At 40.5% G+C, this 19,467-nt stretch overlaps 1 protein-coding gene across 3 annotated transcripts in view; it reads left to right on the forward strand.

Moving 5' to 3' along the window:
* lrch2 (leucine-rich repeats and calponin homology (CH) domain containing 2) overlaps window positions 1-18,556 on the forward strand; it is a 29,707-nt gene extending 11,151 nt beyond the window's left edge. For 2 of the 3 annotated variants that reach the window (XM_085363667.1, XM_085363666.1), the window contains 17 exons: window positions 328-464; window positions 670-800; window positions 964-1,051; window positions 2,045-2,141; window positions 2,267-2,364; window positions 2,497-2,564; window positions 3,549-3,653; window positions 4,352-4,420; window positions 4,693-4,755; window positions 5,903-5,951; window positions 6,116-6,256; window positions 9,129-9,179; window positions 9,267-9,330; window positions 12,025-12,137; window positions 17,544-17,681; window positions 17,851-17,928; window positions 18,324-18,556. In XM_085363667.1, the coding sequence (XP_085219793.1) occupies window positions 328-464; window positions 670-800; window positions 964-1,051; window positions 2,045-2,141; window positions 2,267-2,364; window positions 2,497-2,564; window positions 3,549-3,653; window positions 4,352-4,420; window positions 4,693-4,755; window positions 5,903-5,951; window positions 6,116-6,256; window positions 9,129-9,179; window positions 9,267-9,330; window positions 12,025-12,137; window positions 17,544-17,681; window positions 17,851-17,928; window positions 18,324-18,443 (1,610 nt within the window). In that variant the 3' untranslated portion in view covers window positions 18,444-18,556. Of the gene's footprint in view, window positions 1-327; window positions 465-669; window positions 801-963; window positions 1,052-2,044; window positions 2,142-2,266; window positions 2,365-2,496; window positions 2,565-3,548; window positions 3,654-4,351; window positions 4,421-4,692; window positions 4,756-5,902; window positions 5,952-6,115; window positions 6,260-9,128; window positions 9,180-9,266; window positions 9,331-12,024; window positions 12,138-17,543; window positions 17,682-17,850; window positions 17,929-18,323 lie in introns of all 3 variants that reach the window. The other variant, XM_085363668.1, reaches the window with a different exon arrangement.
* The last annotated feature ends 911 nt before the right edge of the window (window positions 18,557-19,467 follow it).

Genomic DNA, 19,467 nt, shown 5'->3' on the forward strand with positions numbered 1-19,467 from the left:
CATTAAAGTACCTTTGAAAAGCTTAACATTAGAACCTCTGCCATAGATGGATGGAAAGAGTACATTATGACAAACAGAGCAATTGAAAAAAAATGTGTAATAACATATTTATAGATACAGATATGACCAGATATGATCTTTTTTTATTTGCTGAATTATTGTGGTTGCTTCAGGGTTAAGATAAGAGCCCAAAAACAAGAACTTGACTCTGTTTTAATGATGTTGTTAAACTATTTTTATAAGATCTACCCTAACAGCACATACAAATTTCTGATGATTGTGCAGTCGAAGCAGTGCACATCAGTTTCTTGTTATTTGTATTTTCAGAGTTGGCTGACCTGCCTCTCATCCGACTTGACTTCTCCTGCAATAAGATCACAGAGATTCCTCCAGCCTACAGGAAGCTGAGGCAACTGCAGCACATCATCCTAGACAACAACCCTATGCAGTCTCCACCGGCACAGGTATGAGGATTTGCTTTATGGTGGTGCTTTTGCCCATATGTGGGAACAGATGTACAGAACAATTGGAGGTTTATGGATTTTTTTCAAAAAAAAATAGTGGTTGTTTTTGTACATCTAACCCATCCACCCGCGTGGATTTCCTTGTAGTTCCCTCTGTAGTGGTTGGAGTGACTTCAAGAACACATTTTGTGTTTATCTATTTCAGATTTGTCTTAAAGGCAAAGTGCACATATTTAAGTACCTGAACATGCAGGCTTGTAGGATGGATAAGAAACCAGACACCCTGGACCTCCCCTCTCTTGGCAAGCGTTGCCTACCGCAACCACTAACAGATAGGTGCTGACAGATTTACTAACTTACTTGCAACCATCATCAAGTATATCATTATATCATAATGCATCTATTTATCACTTCTATTCTGTTAAAAACACCATGCATTGCATTTCTGCTATCTAATCATTTAATGCTGTCTAATTTATGTCATTTTGCACAATTTCAGCATGGAAGATTTTTACCCAAGTAAGAACCACGGTCCTGACTCTGGAATTGGTAGTGACAATGGTGACAAGAGGCTGTCTACAACAGAGGTGAGAGTCCAAACAAGTGTCACACATGTGACATCACTCACTGACTTGTGCCTTCCTGTTTTGGAGCCTCGAGCTGAGCTATATTTTTCTGAAACCAGATCTCATCAGTGATGGGTGGATTTGAAAGCTTAAACAGACTTATATATTAGGGAGTTGTCACTCCTAGGTGAGCCACGCCCCAGAAAGTAGAATACAATTTTATTTTCTCTTGTGTGAGAAAATAAATACATTTTACTACTTAAGAAAGAGCACATATTGAGATATATAACTATGAAAGGGTAACCCGTATCATTTTCTTGATATAATATGAGCTGTTTTTATAGGTGGCTGTTGTTTAAAAAAAAAATACAGACAGAAGTAAATGTTAGCACACTTGGTAAAACAACATAAATATCTGACTAGACCAAGTGGCAAGATGTGACCTGCAGGGCACTGTTGGATAATGGAAAGCAAATGTGCAGGGAGGTTGGTTGTCAGCAGCAACACGTGAAGCTTTGTGAAGGTGGCAGAAATCCAAATGGAAAAATACTGATGTGACAGTAGAAGGTGGAAATGTGCAGCTCTGAATAACATATTTAAAGGACTTCCCTCCAAAACTTGAGTAGCCTCCCTTATGCCTGTAAGCTATAGCATTGCAAAACACTGTGTGAGCTCATTGTTGTGACAGGAGAATAACCGACGAGACCCAAACCAGTATAAGAGACAATGATACTTTCAGAAGGATGTCTGGATACATGCAAAGAACTACAAATGCAACTCAAAAGATCATTAATGGAGGAACTGAATATATACATAATATATCTGCTCATTAAAGTTGCTTAGTAAGGCTGTAAACGTGACTTGGCAAATGCTACAGTCACGTGTTGCAGGTGTGGTTTTTTTTCCTTTTAATCCTTTTCCATTTAAATACCCAAAATAGCAACAGTAATAATTCAGGTGAATTGATTGCATTTGAAACTTGACTTCCCATTCCTCTGTTTTCCTCTCCTTCAGCCTTCAGACGATGACACTGTCAGCCTGCACTCTCAAGTTTCAGAGACAGCCCGTGCCGACGCCCTGTCACTCCTCTCCAAAATGGACTCTTGCAAAGGTTACCGAAAATAAGTATCACATATTCCCTTTGAAAGCAATAACAGAGACACGGGGTTGTTGAATAAAGTGCCTAAAAATGTGACAGTTCATGTGATGAACGCGGATGCTTCCTCCCTCTATCAGATCAGGATCTCTATGACTTTATAGAGCCCAACCCGGACGAGGATCCTGCTCTGTCAGAGTGCAATGGGCAGCAAAGCAGTCATGTGTCTTGTATAAAGGTATGAATTCATCAATCAGTCTAGAAAACCGAGAAGAATGTGGGAAATCTTTTGAAGACACGTTGGGAGAGAATATCTATCTCTGTGTGCTTGGTCCCGTGACGTGACGTGATGTCCCTGTGTGCGTTCCAGGAACTGGAGAAAGTTCTTAACATGTCTCACCAAAGCAAAGATAAAGACAGCTGGAAAGAGGAGTCAGGGTGAGTTTTTTTTTGTGTGTGCAATGCTGTTACTTTCCACCATCCCCTGGACTTTTTAGGGTAACGTAACCGCTCGCTGGAAGGTGAGCTGGCACAGGTTGTGCTAATTGCTACCCAAATCAGATCCAGACAGACCAACAGAGCAAAACTTGTTTTCGGGAAGCAAGCCCGGAGATGAGGTTAGGCATATGGAGAGTGGACAGCCAAGATGTTGGGCTCAGTGTGCCCCAAGGCTAGCGGGTTGAAAGAAAAACCTGAATCAGAAATATCCAATAAAAGACATGAAAACACCAGGAGTGGTTAGCCTTAGCGTGACTGCCACACTGCTCACCCGCTCTAATGAGAAGTGAGTGGGAAGACCTAGGTATTTATACTGGAGCCAAGGAGTGGTTAATACAGACCAGGTGTGCCACTCCAGCAATTTACAGGAACCAGAGGAAACCATGCGCAGAAAGAGCGAGGGGGCGTGAGAGAACAGAAAAAAAACTTTCACTTTGTTTCTTATCGCAAGTGGCGGCCAGACTGGTGTTTGGTTTGGCAGAGCTTTTAGCACACACAAAAAGACATTTTGTATTATTTATTTTTTTTGTGCATGTACTACCAAGGAGATCTCTTTGGAAATGACGCGTTAGGTGATGACACAGTTTGATGGTTTTCTACCAAATTGCATTGACATTCACATCAATCAGTGACTTCGATGATGAGTGGTGCCAGCAGGTTTCCCCCTTTAATCATCTGCATGTCTCAGCCTGAAACCAAAGACAAACATAATAGGTTAACTGGGGATTCCACACGTGTCTGTAAATGTGCTGGCCCTGCGACACACTGATGACCAGGCTTGGGAGGGGGTGGGCAAACTTTGCCCTGTGGCAGCTGGGATAAGCTGAATTGGATATGAAGAAAATAATAAATGGATGTGTGCCCACACCTAGATATATCTCTAATTAATCACTTGATAGTAATTTTGTTCCTCACCTTTCCCAGTTCTGATAAGGAGCAGCTAGCTGAGGAAGAGGACGATGAGCTGAAGGAAGTGCTTGACCTGAGGAAGATTGCTGTCCAGCTTCTGCAGCAGGAGCAGCAGAACAGGTGTGTGGCCCTCACGTCTACTCTCGTAACATAACAGTAGCTGTGTGGTACATCAGCGTTTGCTTAGCTGCTTAAATCCGTGTTGTTCATGTAACATCTTTCTGCAGTTAGCCTAACAGCGATTTCTCCCTGCAAGCCTATAATACCAACAGCATTACTAAATCCGCTTAAAGTCCTCATTAATCTATTCCTTTCTAACAATTTTCTGTATAGGAAAGCGTTACAAAGTAGGCTTACATCATGAGCTTTTAAAAGAAACACAGTTGTTTTAAAAACTTTCCAAAGTCGTTGAGCGTGACTTTTAAAACAAAGCAGCATTACTGCCTAAGCTTCATCAGTTTGATGCCAGCGTTTTGCAAAGTAGTCATAAAAAATGTGCCGTGACTAATACATGCCCCGCTGTATAGAAATTTTAAGTAATAGTCCTGTAAGTGGTTTGACAGAGCAAACAGACAGGCATCGAAGTCTACATTTCCAGTGAACTGGACAGTTTGGTTTACTCATTGAACAAATCCACTGCGTCAGCATTCCTGCCCAATCTTTTACGCCACATCTCTACCTACTGCACTTTACCGCTTTTGTCTTTGCAAGTCAGACCCATATCAGCTTTACCTGACTTTTTCTTCTCCACTTTTGCCATTTCCTGATCTTCTCCTGTTCTCCCGACTTGCCTACTGCTTGTTTGCGTGGCTTCTTAGACGACGGTCCTTAATTTGCAGAGCCGAAAGTCTAATTCACAGGAGGAGAGTGACCGGCCGGGCACACAGGTAGAGCGATTTTTTTTTTGTCATGGTTTACAGTTTGCTTTTTCAAATTAATTTCATACATACAGGCGTCTTACGAGAATAAAGTAGCAGCTATTTTTGATTCTTTGCACTCACTTCCTGTGACTCAGTGTTTGGTGACTCAGTGTACTGAGGTTTTGGGGTTTTTTTGTGACATGGTCAAAAAATATTTCATGCACTGCATGTGCAATGTAATCTCAGCCTGTTCGAACAGTTCTTGTGTTCGTCTGTTTGCCGTATGTGTCCGTCTGCAGATTCCTCAGTCACTCTGGAAGCTCCGGCAGCAAACCGAGACTCACACCTCAGACCGCTCGCAGGTGAGTTCTGTGCTAGTGCGTCTTCAGCTTCCAAAGAAAACTAGAGAGATGTAACTTTTGTAGATAAAATAACTCACGTTTGCTAAGAAAGCACATTAATACCCACCCCTGCACCTGTCAGTTTGTGTTGATTCTTAAATCCTCTCTGCTTGTTTTTAAAGTACTTCATGGTGTCACTCCAGTACGTTTCACATGCTTACAAGCGTGCGAAGCAGTGTGCCCTCTCGTTCCTTGTGTGCCAATCTGCCATTTGGGGAGGAAACCTTTAGCTTTTATGGACTGCTGATGGAATTTTCTGCTGGTGTCCCTGAGAGAATCTGAAAGCGCTAAAATCTTTCAATCTAAACCCACCTCCTTTTTCTGGCATTATCATTCAAAGACTTATTGTGACCTTACTTTTAATTTTTTTTTTAATGTATTTTTAAAAATTCATTATTTATTCCATTTTTGGATTGCTCCCAGGGTTACCTGCTTTACTCCTGCGCTACTGATTTTTTTTAAAATTTTAATTATTTAGCTTATTTTAAAATTGTGTGTTGTTGCATTTAAATCTTTATGACTTCTTGTCTTATCTGGCAGCTTAAGCGATAGAGTCCTCAGTCTGGGCAGCGTCCACCAGAATCACTACTCCTCACTAATGGGGAGCACTAATCACTAATCACTAATCAACAGTGTTGCTTAGGATTTAGTGAAACTTGCACACAAAGATCACCTCACGGGTCTTCACCCAAACTGTACTCAAAGTCAGACCGTGCCACTTTATGGGCAGCTGCTTCTCACATTTTTCAAGCTGAACTCAACATGTCCGGGGCCAGTAAACTGCTGCAGACGTGATTTACTAGCTTCCAAAGTGTTGTTCAAGTTAATCACAGGGCAGCTCGGTGGTGTTCTCCAGTAACACTTAGCTGTGAGATATACAGGAGTCTTGCACACAGATTTGTTTGTGAGTAACACAGAGCAGCCAGATTTGTTCTAGAACGCATCAACTTTTCCAAAACGTGACTGGCGGTGTGAGTCATGCACAGTTTGTCTCCCTGTCTCCAAATATTTGTTGACCCTAATCTCTTTTGTTAGTTGCATGTAACATAACTTCATGGTATTTGAATGTCAAACAAAAGCTTGTGATGTTATTGTGTTGTTATATCAGTGCCTCTTTAGATGAAGGAAGCAGTGGAGCGTCAGTGCTGAGTGGACAGGTACCAACTTACTTTCTTTAAAGCAAACATACCGTGTTTCATTCACGCCCGGTTTTCCAGGCTTGTGTTTTTTTTCTTGATTGTGCCTCCCATTCTTCTCTGTAAGATGTGCAGAGTTTTATAGAGATTTTCTTTAGATTAATTTTAACTGCTTGTGTTTACAGCCCTCTTCCTCCTGCTCCTTTGATGGCTGTCTGAAGACAGATCAGTCTGATTCAGAGCCAAAGTGGCCTGAGATCCCACCTGTCCTCAATCAGAATGAAGACCGCAGGCGGAACAAGTATCTACGAAAAGATTATCTGAAGGTTGTGCAAATTCCCAGATTCTCACTGCATATTTAGTAATGTCTTTGAAACACATTCTGGATTTGGATGTGTAGAATTTACAGACAAGAGACGAAATTTCTGCCACCAAAAGTTCTCTTGCATGTAGTCTGCTTGTACTCTGTGCTTGCACTTGTACAAAATCCGTCACGTTTCTTTAGGCTTTGGATGAATGCAGGTGATAAACAGTCCCCGTGAAGAACAAAATGTTGTGTCTACATGACCAAAACAAAAAATGCATGCATTCACACACGTATTCATAAACAACTACCAACAGACCAAAACATAATCTTTTTGGTCTGATTTCTGGAGACTGCTGGAAAGAAAAAACAATGTCTGTCGCTCCCAGATGCTGAGCGAGCAGATGGGCCAGGGACTTTCTAGATTGCATCTACTTGCAGTAGGGCTGTTCAATATAACGATATATATCGGATGACGATTTAAAAACGTCTATGTTTCTTTTTACGCTATCGTTTGTTTCGTGGTGTCGCAAAATAAACTGTTTACGGCAAAAAATTTTCATCGTTTTGATGGTCACTGTAGTGGCTATATTAATTTCTTAAAGTTCTCTCTTTCTCTTATATTTAATATAACCACACTACAGACAGACAAGCATTTGTTTTTATGCATTGTCGTTAGCAACAGCGACGGTAACAGCATCGCGTGTCCGCTTGTTTATGTTCCACATAAACCTTTCACAATAAAGCTCAAGATCCTGTTGAGACTTTTCAAAATAAACTGAATCACGTGAAAGAGCAGATTATTTACGGATGAGAATTTAAAAAGAGCCGCCAGGTGCTAAAAAATAAACCTTGGACTCAACCGTTAGAACAGGCTTTTCCCCGCAGCACGTTGTGTAATAAATACAAACAATGAAAAAGGCGGCTGTCTAAAAATGTATAGTTTCATGCATCGGTTAAAACACTCGACTCCAGCTACATGACGCGCAGTTGGAAACACTTCCCGCAAGTCGAGCTGCCCGAGATTCACAGAATTTACAGAAAATGTTACATTTTTGTCATTTATATCGTTATCGGACGATAGAATTCTTATATCGGTCATATGGCACAGCCCTAACTTGCAGGATACATTGTGCTATCAGACAGAATTGCATGCTCTGATTTTCTGTGATAGCCATCTCCAAATGTACAATAATGCATGACTTTATCAGAATGATTAGAGTCGCACTGATTGTGAACACGGAAGTCAAAGGCTTCTATTTTGAGTGAAAATTATTTTAAGAGAAGAAAAGTTTAATTTGAGCCAACAAAATCCATTGCTGCCTGCAAGAAATGTATTTCAGTGTTTGCTATTATCCATATGCACACACAATAACAGCCCCTCTCGCTCAGTTGTTGGGATTTGTTCTTGCTCAGATCTCTACTCTGTCTGCTAACAGACATCTGCGGACCTGCTCTCAACATTTCTGCACCCTGCGCGCTCACCTCTTTCTGTACACCCTTATAAGCAGGGGTGCACATAGGTGGTCTGCAGGTGCGCATTCGCTGTCAAAATAAAAGAGGCGCACCAGATAAGAAGTTGCATTGTTTGCGTACATAAGATTTTCTGGAGGAGGACAGGCATTTGTTTAGAACTCTTAAAGATGTCGAAGAAGCAAGCTCCTTTAAGCAATTACTTTGGTGTTCCTCCACCTCCAAAGAAATGTCAGGAGTCCAAACCACAAAAGAAGCTCGTATTCTCGGAAAAGTGGTTGCAGGAGGTGAGCTGGCTTCAAACAAATGATGAACGCACAGAGATGTGGTGCAGAATATGCCGTGAAAATCCCACTCTAGCGGACAAAAACACTGCCTTTTATATGTACGCAAATCCGCGTTGCAACTTCTTATCTGGTGCGTGTCTTTTATTTTGACAGCGAATGCGCACCTGCGGACCACTTATGTGCACCCCTGCTTAGAAGTGTGCCACAAAACCAACCAATCACAGACTTGGATGCAAAAAATTCTCATGGCTGTTTTGGTCACCAATAGCTCGCTAGCTACTGCATTCCGGAAACACTGTCCAGAATGTAGCTAAACCCAGTGGAGTGGTTTGGTTTAAACTAGATTAAAACCATAATGGTCTTGAAAAATAATATATTTTAAAATAAAATAATTAAACATAGTAACCGAAAATGGGTTTAGCTACATTCTGGACCGTGTTTCCGGAATGCAGTAGCTAGCGAGCTGATTGGAGACCCTAACAGCCAATCAGTATTTTTGCATCAAAGTCTGTGATTGGTTGGTTTTGTGGCACACTTATAAGGGTGTACAGAAAGAGGTGAGCGCGCAGGGTGCAGAAATGTTGAGAACAGGTCCGCAGGTGTCTGTCAGCAGACAGAGTAGAGATCTGAGCAAGAACAAATCCCAACAACTGAGCGAGAGGGGCTGTTATTGTGTGTGCATATGGATAATAGCAAACACTGAAATACATTTCTTGTATGCAGCAATGGATTTTGTTGGCTCAAATTAAACTTTTCTTCACTTAAAATAATTTTCTCCCCAAAATGCAACATTTGCACTTTGCGTGCATTTAGAATAGAGGGACAAAAATAACGGCATAGTAGTGCAGGTCATCTACTAATGGCCATGTTGGCGGTTTGATCCCTGGCTTTTCCAGCCTTCAGTCTGCATAGCACAGTATCTACGGGCAAGATACTCGCTCCATTATTTTTGTGCGATTTAGAGGCACACTAGCCACTTAATGTATAAACATGTGCCGATCACTCTTTTAATAAGCGTGTCACTGTTTAGATAAATGAATAACAAACATGTAGCACCAGGTTTGCTCCCATAAATAGAACAGGAGATGAACAATTAGCATGAAACAAAGATCTAATTATCTCTTTTGTTGACAGTACAAATGTCAAAGTGCTCGCAAAAACTCGAGTGGCAACGCTGACTCTGAGGTGGGTATGAAAATGTTATCTTAAAAGATCGTGTAAGTGTTAATGCTGTGTCCCATTCTGAATTGGATGTGAATGTTTTATCCTCAGGAGGGTTTGCGCAACACTGATTTCAGCACTACCCTGACAGTGTTTGGACTTAAGCCAAGATCAGGTAACACATATGTCCTTGTTCTTTAAATGACACTGTCTGAATCGTTTGGCTCAGTGCTTTTCCTTTTCACTGGAATGATTGTCTCGGGGGTTTCTTGGGCATAAAAATAGTAACAAAAATAAAGTCAGTCAGACGGTTAGAACCCATCCTTCCCGTCGATTTGAAAAGATAATAAAAAACAAACTGCTGAAGTGATATAAGTACGTTACATTTTACATGTTGTGTGGATATGAAAAAAGATCTCTCTCATATGTTCCAATTTCATTGAGCAAAAAACAAAACAATAGTGTTTACTTACTAAAAAAAACCCTTCTAAAGACATCATAGGTAAAATAAGCAACTCTGTCTAAAGGATGTGTTACCGCGGAAAACATCGTCGATGCCTATATTTGTTGAAATGACAATGTTAAGAATGCCTTGTTTTCACAATGAGTCACTTTTTTTTAAGGTGGAGTCTCATCATTCTTTCACAAGAATTAGGGAGGGTTTTCTAAAGAACTGCTGGTCTGCATCCCCATAACCAGCTTTTGGATACAGTCATGAAATCTTCCTGGATGTACAAATAAAACTTGTTTTACGTTGACAGGAGGATAATAAATCGTGAATTAACCTACTGAAAAAAAACAAAAGCAAAAAAAACAAACAGTGTCGGGGGAAAAATCACATCTGCCAGTTTTCAATAAGGATTAATGTGACAACCTCCTGACTGCATGTTCTCTCTGACTATAAATCTCAAAGAGCTAATCCTTGCCTTGCGTAGACTGCAGTGCCAGCTGAGCATTTTGTAATGCATGTCCACAATCTGTTCGCAATTTTTGTAATCTTGCATCTGTACACTGGCGATTTTAAGTCACACGATCAAGATGTGATTGAAGTGCAGACTTTCATCTTTAATTCAACTGGCTTAACAAGTCTTTCTTTTTAAGAACGACCTTTTGTTTGTCTCCTTCAGTTGCATCAGTGTCTCTTTGGGCCTCATATTGAAGAAGAAGTTTTATTATTATCCAGTGCACAGCAAAAATAATCGCAGCGGTTTACACTGATCAGTAAAATTAAGAAAGTTATTGGAATTCTAATAAAAAATAAGGAGCATAAATTTTTACAAAATAAAGTGCATCGAAGGAATACGTTAGAAGTGACCATGAAAGCCCAAGTTGTACTAATGCCTTGTGCAAAGGTCTTTAAAAAATTTAAAAGGCTTAAAGGTTATGGCTAAGCTGCTCACAACTGTTTTGGACAAAAGTCTCCAATGAGCTTTGATGCACAGTGCTGAAGCAGAATGCTTTGCTGGTGTTGCTTGACCTCTGACCGTCACATTTTACTTGAATGAGATACTCAGTGTGTGTCTCAGGTTCTGCCTTGGGGCGGTTTCTGCCTCGTATCTGTCTGATCTTTTCCTTTCTTTTCGGCTGCTTTTAACTTCAGGTCGTCTTCGACTTTTCTTGATTATGGTGTACTACAAGGTTCTGTCTTGGAGGCTTTACTGTTGCTGTACCTCCTGCATCTTTAGCACATTTTGACAACGTTCAAAGACGTTATTTATCTCTTTTAAGCCCCAGGATGTTTCTGAGCGACAGATCTTGCATAGTTGCTTAGACTCTGTTAAAGGTTGGTCGGCTGACAGTTCTTCTGAAATTGAAGAGGAGAAAACGACTTTTCGTATGTGACCCTGAGAGATTTTTACCTAAGATAATTGAAACTCTTGGTCGCTTGCCACATTTGCTAAGTGTTAACTTTTGATGTTTGCTCTTCCCTAAATCACTTAATTATTACCAGGTTGAGTCCTACTGTGTCACGCTGTGAAATGGAAGTTCTTATTCATGCCTTGATTTTAATCAGGTCTGGATTATTAGAATTTGTTGCTGGATTATTAACACAGCTTCTGTGAGGCTGGGAATGAAAGGAGACAGTGCTTTTGCAATAGTAGCCCCAAGACAAAACTCTTCTATTGTTTTATTTACATAATTTGTCATGGTATAGCGAGGGAAGAGGCCTCTTTTGGCAATGAACAGACTATCGTCCAGTCCATTTTGAGCTTCTGAAAACTGGAATATGTCATAATATCAAATATCTCTACTTCCTAAATAGTTGATGTAACATTTTTGATAAAGCTGAAAGTCTGCACTTTAGTCACATGTTGGCTGTTTCATTTAAAATAATTTCATTTAAAATATGCAGGCATTTTCTGTAGTTTAATCCATAAAGTGTTATACTTTTTTTTAGCCTATATATGGTTTGCAAATTAACTACTAACAAAATACAAACTTTAACACCGATCAGAGTATCATGAAAAAGTATTTTGACATATTTGTCACAGTTAAATGTTTTAGAACAGCGGTCCCCAACCTTTTTTGCGCCACGGACCGGTTTATGCCCGACAATATTTTCACGGACCGGCCTTTAAGGTGTCGCGGATAAATACAACAAAATAAAACTAGTACCGGTACCGAAAAAAAGGAAATTTATTCATAACACACGTGAAAAGACCCAGGAAAACCGAGTTAACGATAAAAACGATAACAAAATAACGCTGAAAACCGATAAAAACCCTGAAAACTACACATTTCACACCTGAGCCTCAACTCTCGCGGCACGGTACCAAACGACTCACGGACCGGTACCGGTCTTTTTTTTTCTGTTCTTCTTATTTCCTTTGTGTGTTCTTTGGATTGTTACCCCCATCTGTAATTTTAGCCTTCACCAGAGGAAGCCATCAGGAGATCAGCTCTACAGACCCGAGCTTCACGATGAGAAGGAAGATGGAGCACTTGAGAGAGGAAATGGAGCAGATAGGACTGTTACGACAGGTCAGATGCCTTGCAGCTTATTTATGCCTTTGCGTTTGTACGAGTCATGGAGTCATACAGAGGCCAAAGCTCAATAGATCCTGCTTTTGTTTCAGTGTTTACGCCTTCGAGCTAGACAATTGCTTCTTATCCAGCCTTCCTGCTTAGGAATACAGATTCATCATGACTTCACTTGGTTTCCAAGGAATTAAGAAACACGCTGAGTCTAAATTGACTCATCTATTTATGCTGGGGCTATAGCGACGGAGGGATGGGTGTGGAGGGCTGAAACACTTTTGTTTTTGCTTATAAAAATAATTTAGGAATCAGGGTGGGCTGGGCATGCCTAGCTGGACCTACAACCTACTAATTCCAACATAGTTGGGAGGATGTGTGAAATTTAAATAAAAACAGAATGCAGTGATTTGCAAAACTCATAAATCCACATTTTATTCACAACAGAACACAGAAAACGACAGTTAAACAATGTTTAAACTGCGACACGACATCATTTTAAGAAGAAAAAATTGTCATTTTGAATTAAATGGGAGCAACACATGTCAACAAAGTTGGGACAGAGCCATGTTTGTCATTGTGCAGCATCTGCTCTTCTTTTTTTAACAGCAGGACTTTTGGGAGGGGAATGTTTTCCTGTTCTTATCTAATAGTGGACTCAAGCTGCTCAACAGTCCTGGGTCATCAAATGCTGGACTCCAGGCAGGCCAACTCAGCACCCAGATTGTAGTAGATGCAGTATGTGATTTGGCACTGTCTTGTTGAAATATGCAAGTTAAAAACAAAGAAAAATATGTTATCTGGAAGTGAGCGTATGTTGCTCTGAAGCCTGTATATCTTTCAGCACTGATGGTGCCTTTCCAAAAGTGTAAGCTGTCATCAGAGATGGAGGTTTTCTTAACTGAACACTAATAAAATCCCACATCATCCCTCTCCTGTTTCATCCACAAAATGTGGCATCCATGTTTTCCGAAAAGAATTTCTAATGTTGATTTGTGCGACCACGGAACATTTTCTCCACTTTGCCTCAACCAATGAGCTTCGGTTCTTTGCATAATAGAGCTTTAACCTGCTTTTGTGGATGTGGCATGGCAAACTGTGTTCACAGATGTTAATTTTAGAAAGCATTCGTGAGCCCCTTCAGTGATTTCCATGAGAGAATCATGCCTGTTTTAAATGGAGTGCCACCAGAGGGCATGTAGATCAACAACATCCAGTACAGACTTTTGGCCTGCGCAAAAAAATGTCTCCAGATTCTCTAAATCAGGGGTCCCCAACTCCAGGCCTTGAGGGCTGATGTCCTGCAGTTTTCAAATGTGTCCGTGATCCAACACAGCTGATTCAAATGGCTAAATTACCTCCTCAACATGTCTTGCAGTTTTCCAGAGGCCTGGTAATGAACTAATCATGTGATTCAGGTGTGTTAACCCAGGGTGAGATCTAAAACCTGCAGGACACCGGCCTGGAGTTGGGGACCCCTGCTCTAAATCTTCAATAAAAAATATCTTTCATAAAATAGTAAAGGGCCTCAATTTAAATGTTTGATATTTTTCTTCCATTGTGAACAAAATACAGGTTTATGAGATCTGCAAATCATTGCATTATCTTTTGATTTACGTTTTAAACAGTGTCTCCAATTTTTCCGAACTGGCTTTGTAAGTACACTCTTACTGTTCCCACAGGAATTAAGAAGGTGTGCAGCTGGGTTCTGCTAACCAAATGCACTTGATTAATTCATCATCACCAAATTTGAGCACCTCAATGAAAGTCAACGTTTTGGCATTCTTCTCGCCTGGAGTATTCGGGCATTCTAACACATGATGGGACAAGGTCCCAAAGTCACACTGAGCAATGATCAGAGATTCTGCACAAACCCCAAGAGGTACAACTCACATGTAGCTCAGAGAATCCTTGCAGCTAACGAGGCATTCAATGCCAAGCTGTGGCATGTGTTTGCCTATTTACTTTTGCCATTTTCAAGCAGCCCTGCAAGAAAGGGACAAAGAAAGTATCAGGGGAAAGCGAATGATCAGGTTAACATTGTGGTTTAGTAGTTGCACACATGCCCGTGCAACCTGCTGCGTCCCATGGTGCTAAAGTGAAGTAACGTATTTGCTTGCAAACCATCTGTACAGAACCAGAGGTGTAACCAACAGTCAGCATGTTGGAGAATGTCAGACACACCTAAAATATGCGAAGCATGCACAGTGTCGTTGGCATGATAATAAACATTAGAAGAGAGCAAAACACATCAAAATGACTGGCTAGTCTAATTCTAATGAAAAGCATTAGAGATGCAAAGTCTCTACAGGAGAGGCTAAAGAAAAATAATGCTTTCATTTTCTTAATCAGGCCAGGTTCATGAGGTGATGAGATGACAGGGGGGAAGAAAACAACCTGTCATCACTTGTCACAGAAATACAGGCCGGTAAAAGAAGCGCAGCACAGCATACTTGTGATAGCATCACACACCGACAGATGTTTTATACAATACCTGACGCTTACATACCATTTTGCCAAATAAGGTTTGCCCGAGACAAAAGAACTCTTTGTCAAACCTGCCAAAACATCTTTACAAAAGGAGAAAAAAAATAAACAAGGGCACAAAGTAAAAGGGTGTTCCAAAACTGAGATGAAAGTCCTTAACAAAAGGAAAACAAAGTAGGCGTAGGTGACACTTTCCGTTATGGAAAAAGAACAGACATTACTTTGAGAAAAACAGCACTCCTTAGACTCGGAGTGTTCCCGTGCCTGGCTCTACTGGGTGTTAGGCCATCATAGCATTGAGGTGAACCTCTTTTTAAAGATGTTGTCAGCGAGAGGATTCTCGCCTCGTTTCCAAGAAAAGTTGCGGAAGCAAAGTGGTCTCAGGACGCGAGCTACGATACATTTGATCTGTTCGTTAATGATCAGATGATGAGAATAAAAAATTGAAGGCAGATGAAATGACTTGAATAAGTGGGAACATTAAGCAGAGAAGAAGACAGCCACCTGACAGCAATTGCTAACTTGGTTGGTATTTTAAAATTGACTGGGATTTTTGCAGTGGGTGGAATTTTTTGATAACAGCTGAAGGTTACTGGAAGTGTTTTTGCGTGCTGTAGCAATGTAGCCATGGTAAGGAAGGGCTGATTAATCTGAGGCAAGAGCCTTCTGAACTCAGGCAGTGGTCTGTTAAGCAGGAGTGATGGCATTTTTCCACACATGGAAGAGCTTTGGATAATTTTATAGAGCAGTGTCACACCTTCCACCTAATTGATAGGAGCTCATACACAATTTACACATATAGATCTAAACTACTGGGAAAATTATAATAAACACATAGAGTCTAATCAGAAATGTACTTTTAATTAATTTCTGATTGACCTGAAATGTATCAATAAACAAATAGTGTGTTTGATTCACCAGAAGTGTCTTTGTCAAAGTGCCGTTTACTCCTTCAGGGTGGTTGAAACGTGTGTTTGTAGGCGGTCTTGGAGTCTGAGACAATCAGCTCCAGGTTATGGGTCAATAAATAATTCAGGTTTTGTTCTTGAATCTTGTCCAGAGTTGCTTTGTAATGCGGTTAGATTCCTGTTTTCTGGCAAGGGTTTGTGATCTTACCTAACAGTCTAGTACAGAGTACACAGCCTGTCTTTATTTTATTATGTCCCTTGGATTTACATGTTGGTGTTGGGTATTAGCTTCCGTGTTTGGTTATAAGGGAAGTATTTAAATTCTAATATTTGAAAATTAAGCCAGGTGGTCATTTGTCCTAATGGAGACGCCTGTATAAGTGAAAGAAACAGTTTCCACGGCTGGATTCAACCCATACAAGTGGCTTCTTCTTCTCTGACTGAAGTGACATTTCAGGGTGTGCTTGTCCGTGCTGGGGTGAAAGCTTAAATTAGACTGTGGACAGAGCAGTTCACTGTTTGGGCAGCCAAGAGAACTTTCATTTCTAAAAACATAATCATTGTCATCGCTGGTTAGAAATGCTTTCCAGTCCAAGCAAAAGGTCAAACGGAAACAGATGGACTTCAGAAAAGTTACAGAAAGCAAAGCATCACACCACAGGAGCAGAACAGTGCCTTATTCATGAACTTCATGGGAAATCAAAAACACGTTCGAAAGCATGCACAAAAACATTCAATGGTAGACAATTGACTTCAATAACATTACCAGTTTCTTCAACTGCTTTGGATATATTGCAATGATAAACAGTAACTTTCCTTCTGATTTCCCACCTGAGGCAAGTATCTAATTCTTCTGTCACTCCTGACTCACAGCAAATAGATAAACCAAGAATACCAAGAAGTATTTGTTGGATTTTGTCCAACTCTCTTCTCTGGCAGCAGTACTAACCCACCCATTCATACAAAAACAAACAAATTGGTTATGTGGGAGATATTTAATAAAGACATAAATAACACTCTGCAGATCATCTGATTAACAGGGAGTGATTATCAGAACGCACATGCTCAGGTGTACTGGAAGCAAAAATAATATAGCTTAGTAGATAGCAAGTATTAAAAGGAGGATTTAATATGATCTTTCAGAGTTGCTTAACTTTCATTAAGCTGCGTGTGGTACACACCCAGGCACTTACAGAATCAGAATCAGAATCAGAAACTTTATTGTCATTGTCATGAGAACAACGAAATTAAGAATGGTCCCCGATCATTGCATCATCCCTAGCAATATCAAAATATAAATAAAACAATAAAGTTCAATAAATAAAATAGATAGAATACTTAAAATACTAATAAGATATAACAGTAAAACATTCACATACATTCCCACACACATGCTTCAGACCGTGCATAGATTAACACAAGAGTGGCGTGATGGACATTTTTTTGTAGTATTCAGATGTGTTATTGCAGTTGGATAACAGCTGTGTTTGAGTCTATTAGTCCTTGCTCTGATTGCCCTGTACCGTCTGCCTGAGGGCAACAGTTCGAACAGGGAGTGGCCAGGATGTGAGGTGTCTTTTATGATGTTTTGGGCCTTTTTAAAACAGTGGGCGTTGTGTAGAACTTCCAGTGTGGGGAGAGGGCAGCCAGTGATCTTTTGGGCGGTGTTAATGATCCCTTGGAGTGCTTTCCTCTGAGCCCCTGTGCAGCTAGTGTACCAGATGCATATGCAGTAAGTTAGAACACTCTCAATGGTGGCTCTGTAGAAGGACACCAGCAGTCTCTGTGTGATGTTATTCCTCCTGAGAATTCTCAGGCACTTACCTCAGATCATTAACTGATTACACTCTCGTGAACCTTTGGTCCAAAGAAGCTGTTTGGCTAAATACAGTAATTAAAACTAACAGAATGAAATGAAAGCGAGAGGATGGAGAACCCGCTGTGAGTAATTGATTCAATGTTAATAAATTAAACACCTTTTCTACTCTTAGTGCGTTTTGTGTGTGTGTGTTTGCAGAACATTGAGTCCAGGCTCAAGGTGTTGCTTCCGGATGATGTTGGAGCAGCTCTAATGGACGGAGTTGTCCTTTGCCATTTAGCTAATCATATCTGTCCTCGGTCTGTTGCCAGCATCCATGTACCATCTCCTGCAGTGGTGAGAACACCCCATCTTCAAAATGAGTCTTTTTTTTAAAAATTGTTAATGCCAAGAGTTAGAAATTCTCATGAATTTATTGGTTATAAAATTTTTGTCTGCTTAGCTATGTGGATTTTGTTCCGCTGTGAGTTTAATTAACTAAAATGATTGATATTTGGGCTTCCAGCCAAAGCTTAGCATGGCCAAATGCCGGAGAAATGTGGAAAACTTCTTGGATGCCTGTAAGAAGCTGGGTGTCCCACAGGTACTAACATTAACCATTTAACCATTCAGGCATTTCATACACGCTTCACTTCAAACACCACTTAACCTGTATTTATTTTGCAATATATTCTGTGAAGATTTATTACCTTCCATGGTGATATCCACCGTTGGGCTCTGAAGCACAAGTTCCATACAGTTTCTGCAAGTTATATCATGCATACTCACTGGTCTGGTTTTTGCCTTTATCCTTGATCCTTCTCCAAATGAAGAATTGCTGTCATAAATAATGAAAGACAAATATATTCTATTTGTCTCTGGTCAAATCTGCCTGTCAGAAAAGCTTATAACAGTTAAATACTGTCTGAAAACCCCACCTTTCTTTTTTTATTTTTCTCTGAGAAAAATTAACAAAAAGACATCTCTCTGTTGACTCAGGACAAGCTGTGTCTGCCACATCACATCCTAGAAGAACGTGGCCTAGTGAAAGTGGGTGTGACTGTGCAGGCTCTGCTGGATCTCCCCACTTCTAAGCCCACGCAGCTCTCGACTGTTTGACACGAGCCTCAGTTTTGCATCAGACCTGCACTCGTGCAGGATCACCTCTCTACCAAGCCCAAACCTTCTTCCTCATTACCAGGGACCAGAGATCCCAGTGGGGCGAGGACACAGTGGCCCCATGGGTCTTTTGGAGTTGACTTTTGCCTGACTGAAACAGGAGACAAGATGTCTAAATGCTTCTGTCTCTTCATATGATGTCAGCTACCACTTACCTCTCTTCCATCACATTTTCACTCTTATGCTGTTCCTATTACTGGGGTCATCCTGGATGTGTGTTTTCTAAGGTGCTGAGCTAAAACTTGCAGAAGAGGCACACACGACGATGAATCTAAGACATTAAAGGTTTGTGCGTCCTTCTTTCTAGTCACTGAGTCTGCGAGTGTCAGCACTGACCAAGTGGAAGTGAGGAAATGACAGACACATAACTCACTCTTTCACTGGAAAGGACTAGGCTGCCTGTACTGAGGGACCTTATTGGGTCCTTACACTTGAGTTGCTCTTCTTACTTGTTAAATTTATTTTCTCAGTGAATTTTTTCTTGATTTTTGTTTTCATGGTTTTACACAGTCTTCATCAGGCATGCAAGGATGATATCCTGTTTTGAGCAGCTAAGCCTGATTCATCAATTGTTTTGTTTTTGTAATGCATTTAGACAGTGCTTTTTGAAAGCCGGTGTAATCTAGGAATGAATTTAATGTTATTATCATGCAGACAGAGGACTTTCCGCCTGTTTTTCTGGTGCAGTTTCAACACCTTTCGACCATAAATCACATCTGCATGCACCAGGGGACTTGACATTTGACCACTGTGATAATACGAACTTGGCTTTTGCCAAAAGCATGATATCTTGTTTTGTACTGTAGCATTTTTTCACCGCGTTTTTTTTTTTTAAACTCTAGGCCATTCTCGATTTTACCTTTTCTGAAGCTTTTGATACTTTGCTTCCAGCTGTTTCCAGTTAATGCTTGCCAGTTATGTGAAATTAGCAGCACAGATCTGCCGTATTGTTTATATTCTATGT

This window comes from Diplotaxodon limnothrissa, linkage group LG10 (assembly GCF_057381915.1).
Source record: "Diplotaxodon limnothrissa isolate DT_005_m linkage group LG10, D_limnothrissa_male_GT1.1, whole genome shotgun sequence".
Taxonomy (NCBI): domain Eukaryota; kingdom Metazoa; phylum Chordata; class Actinopteri; order Cichliformes; family Cichlidae; genus Diplotaxodon; species Diplotaxodon limnothrissa.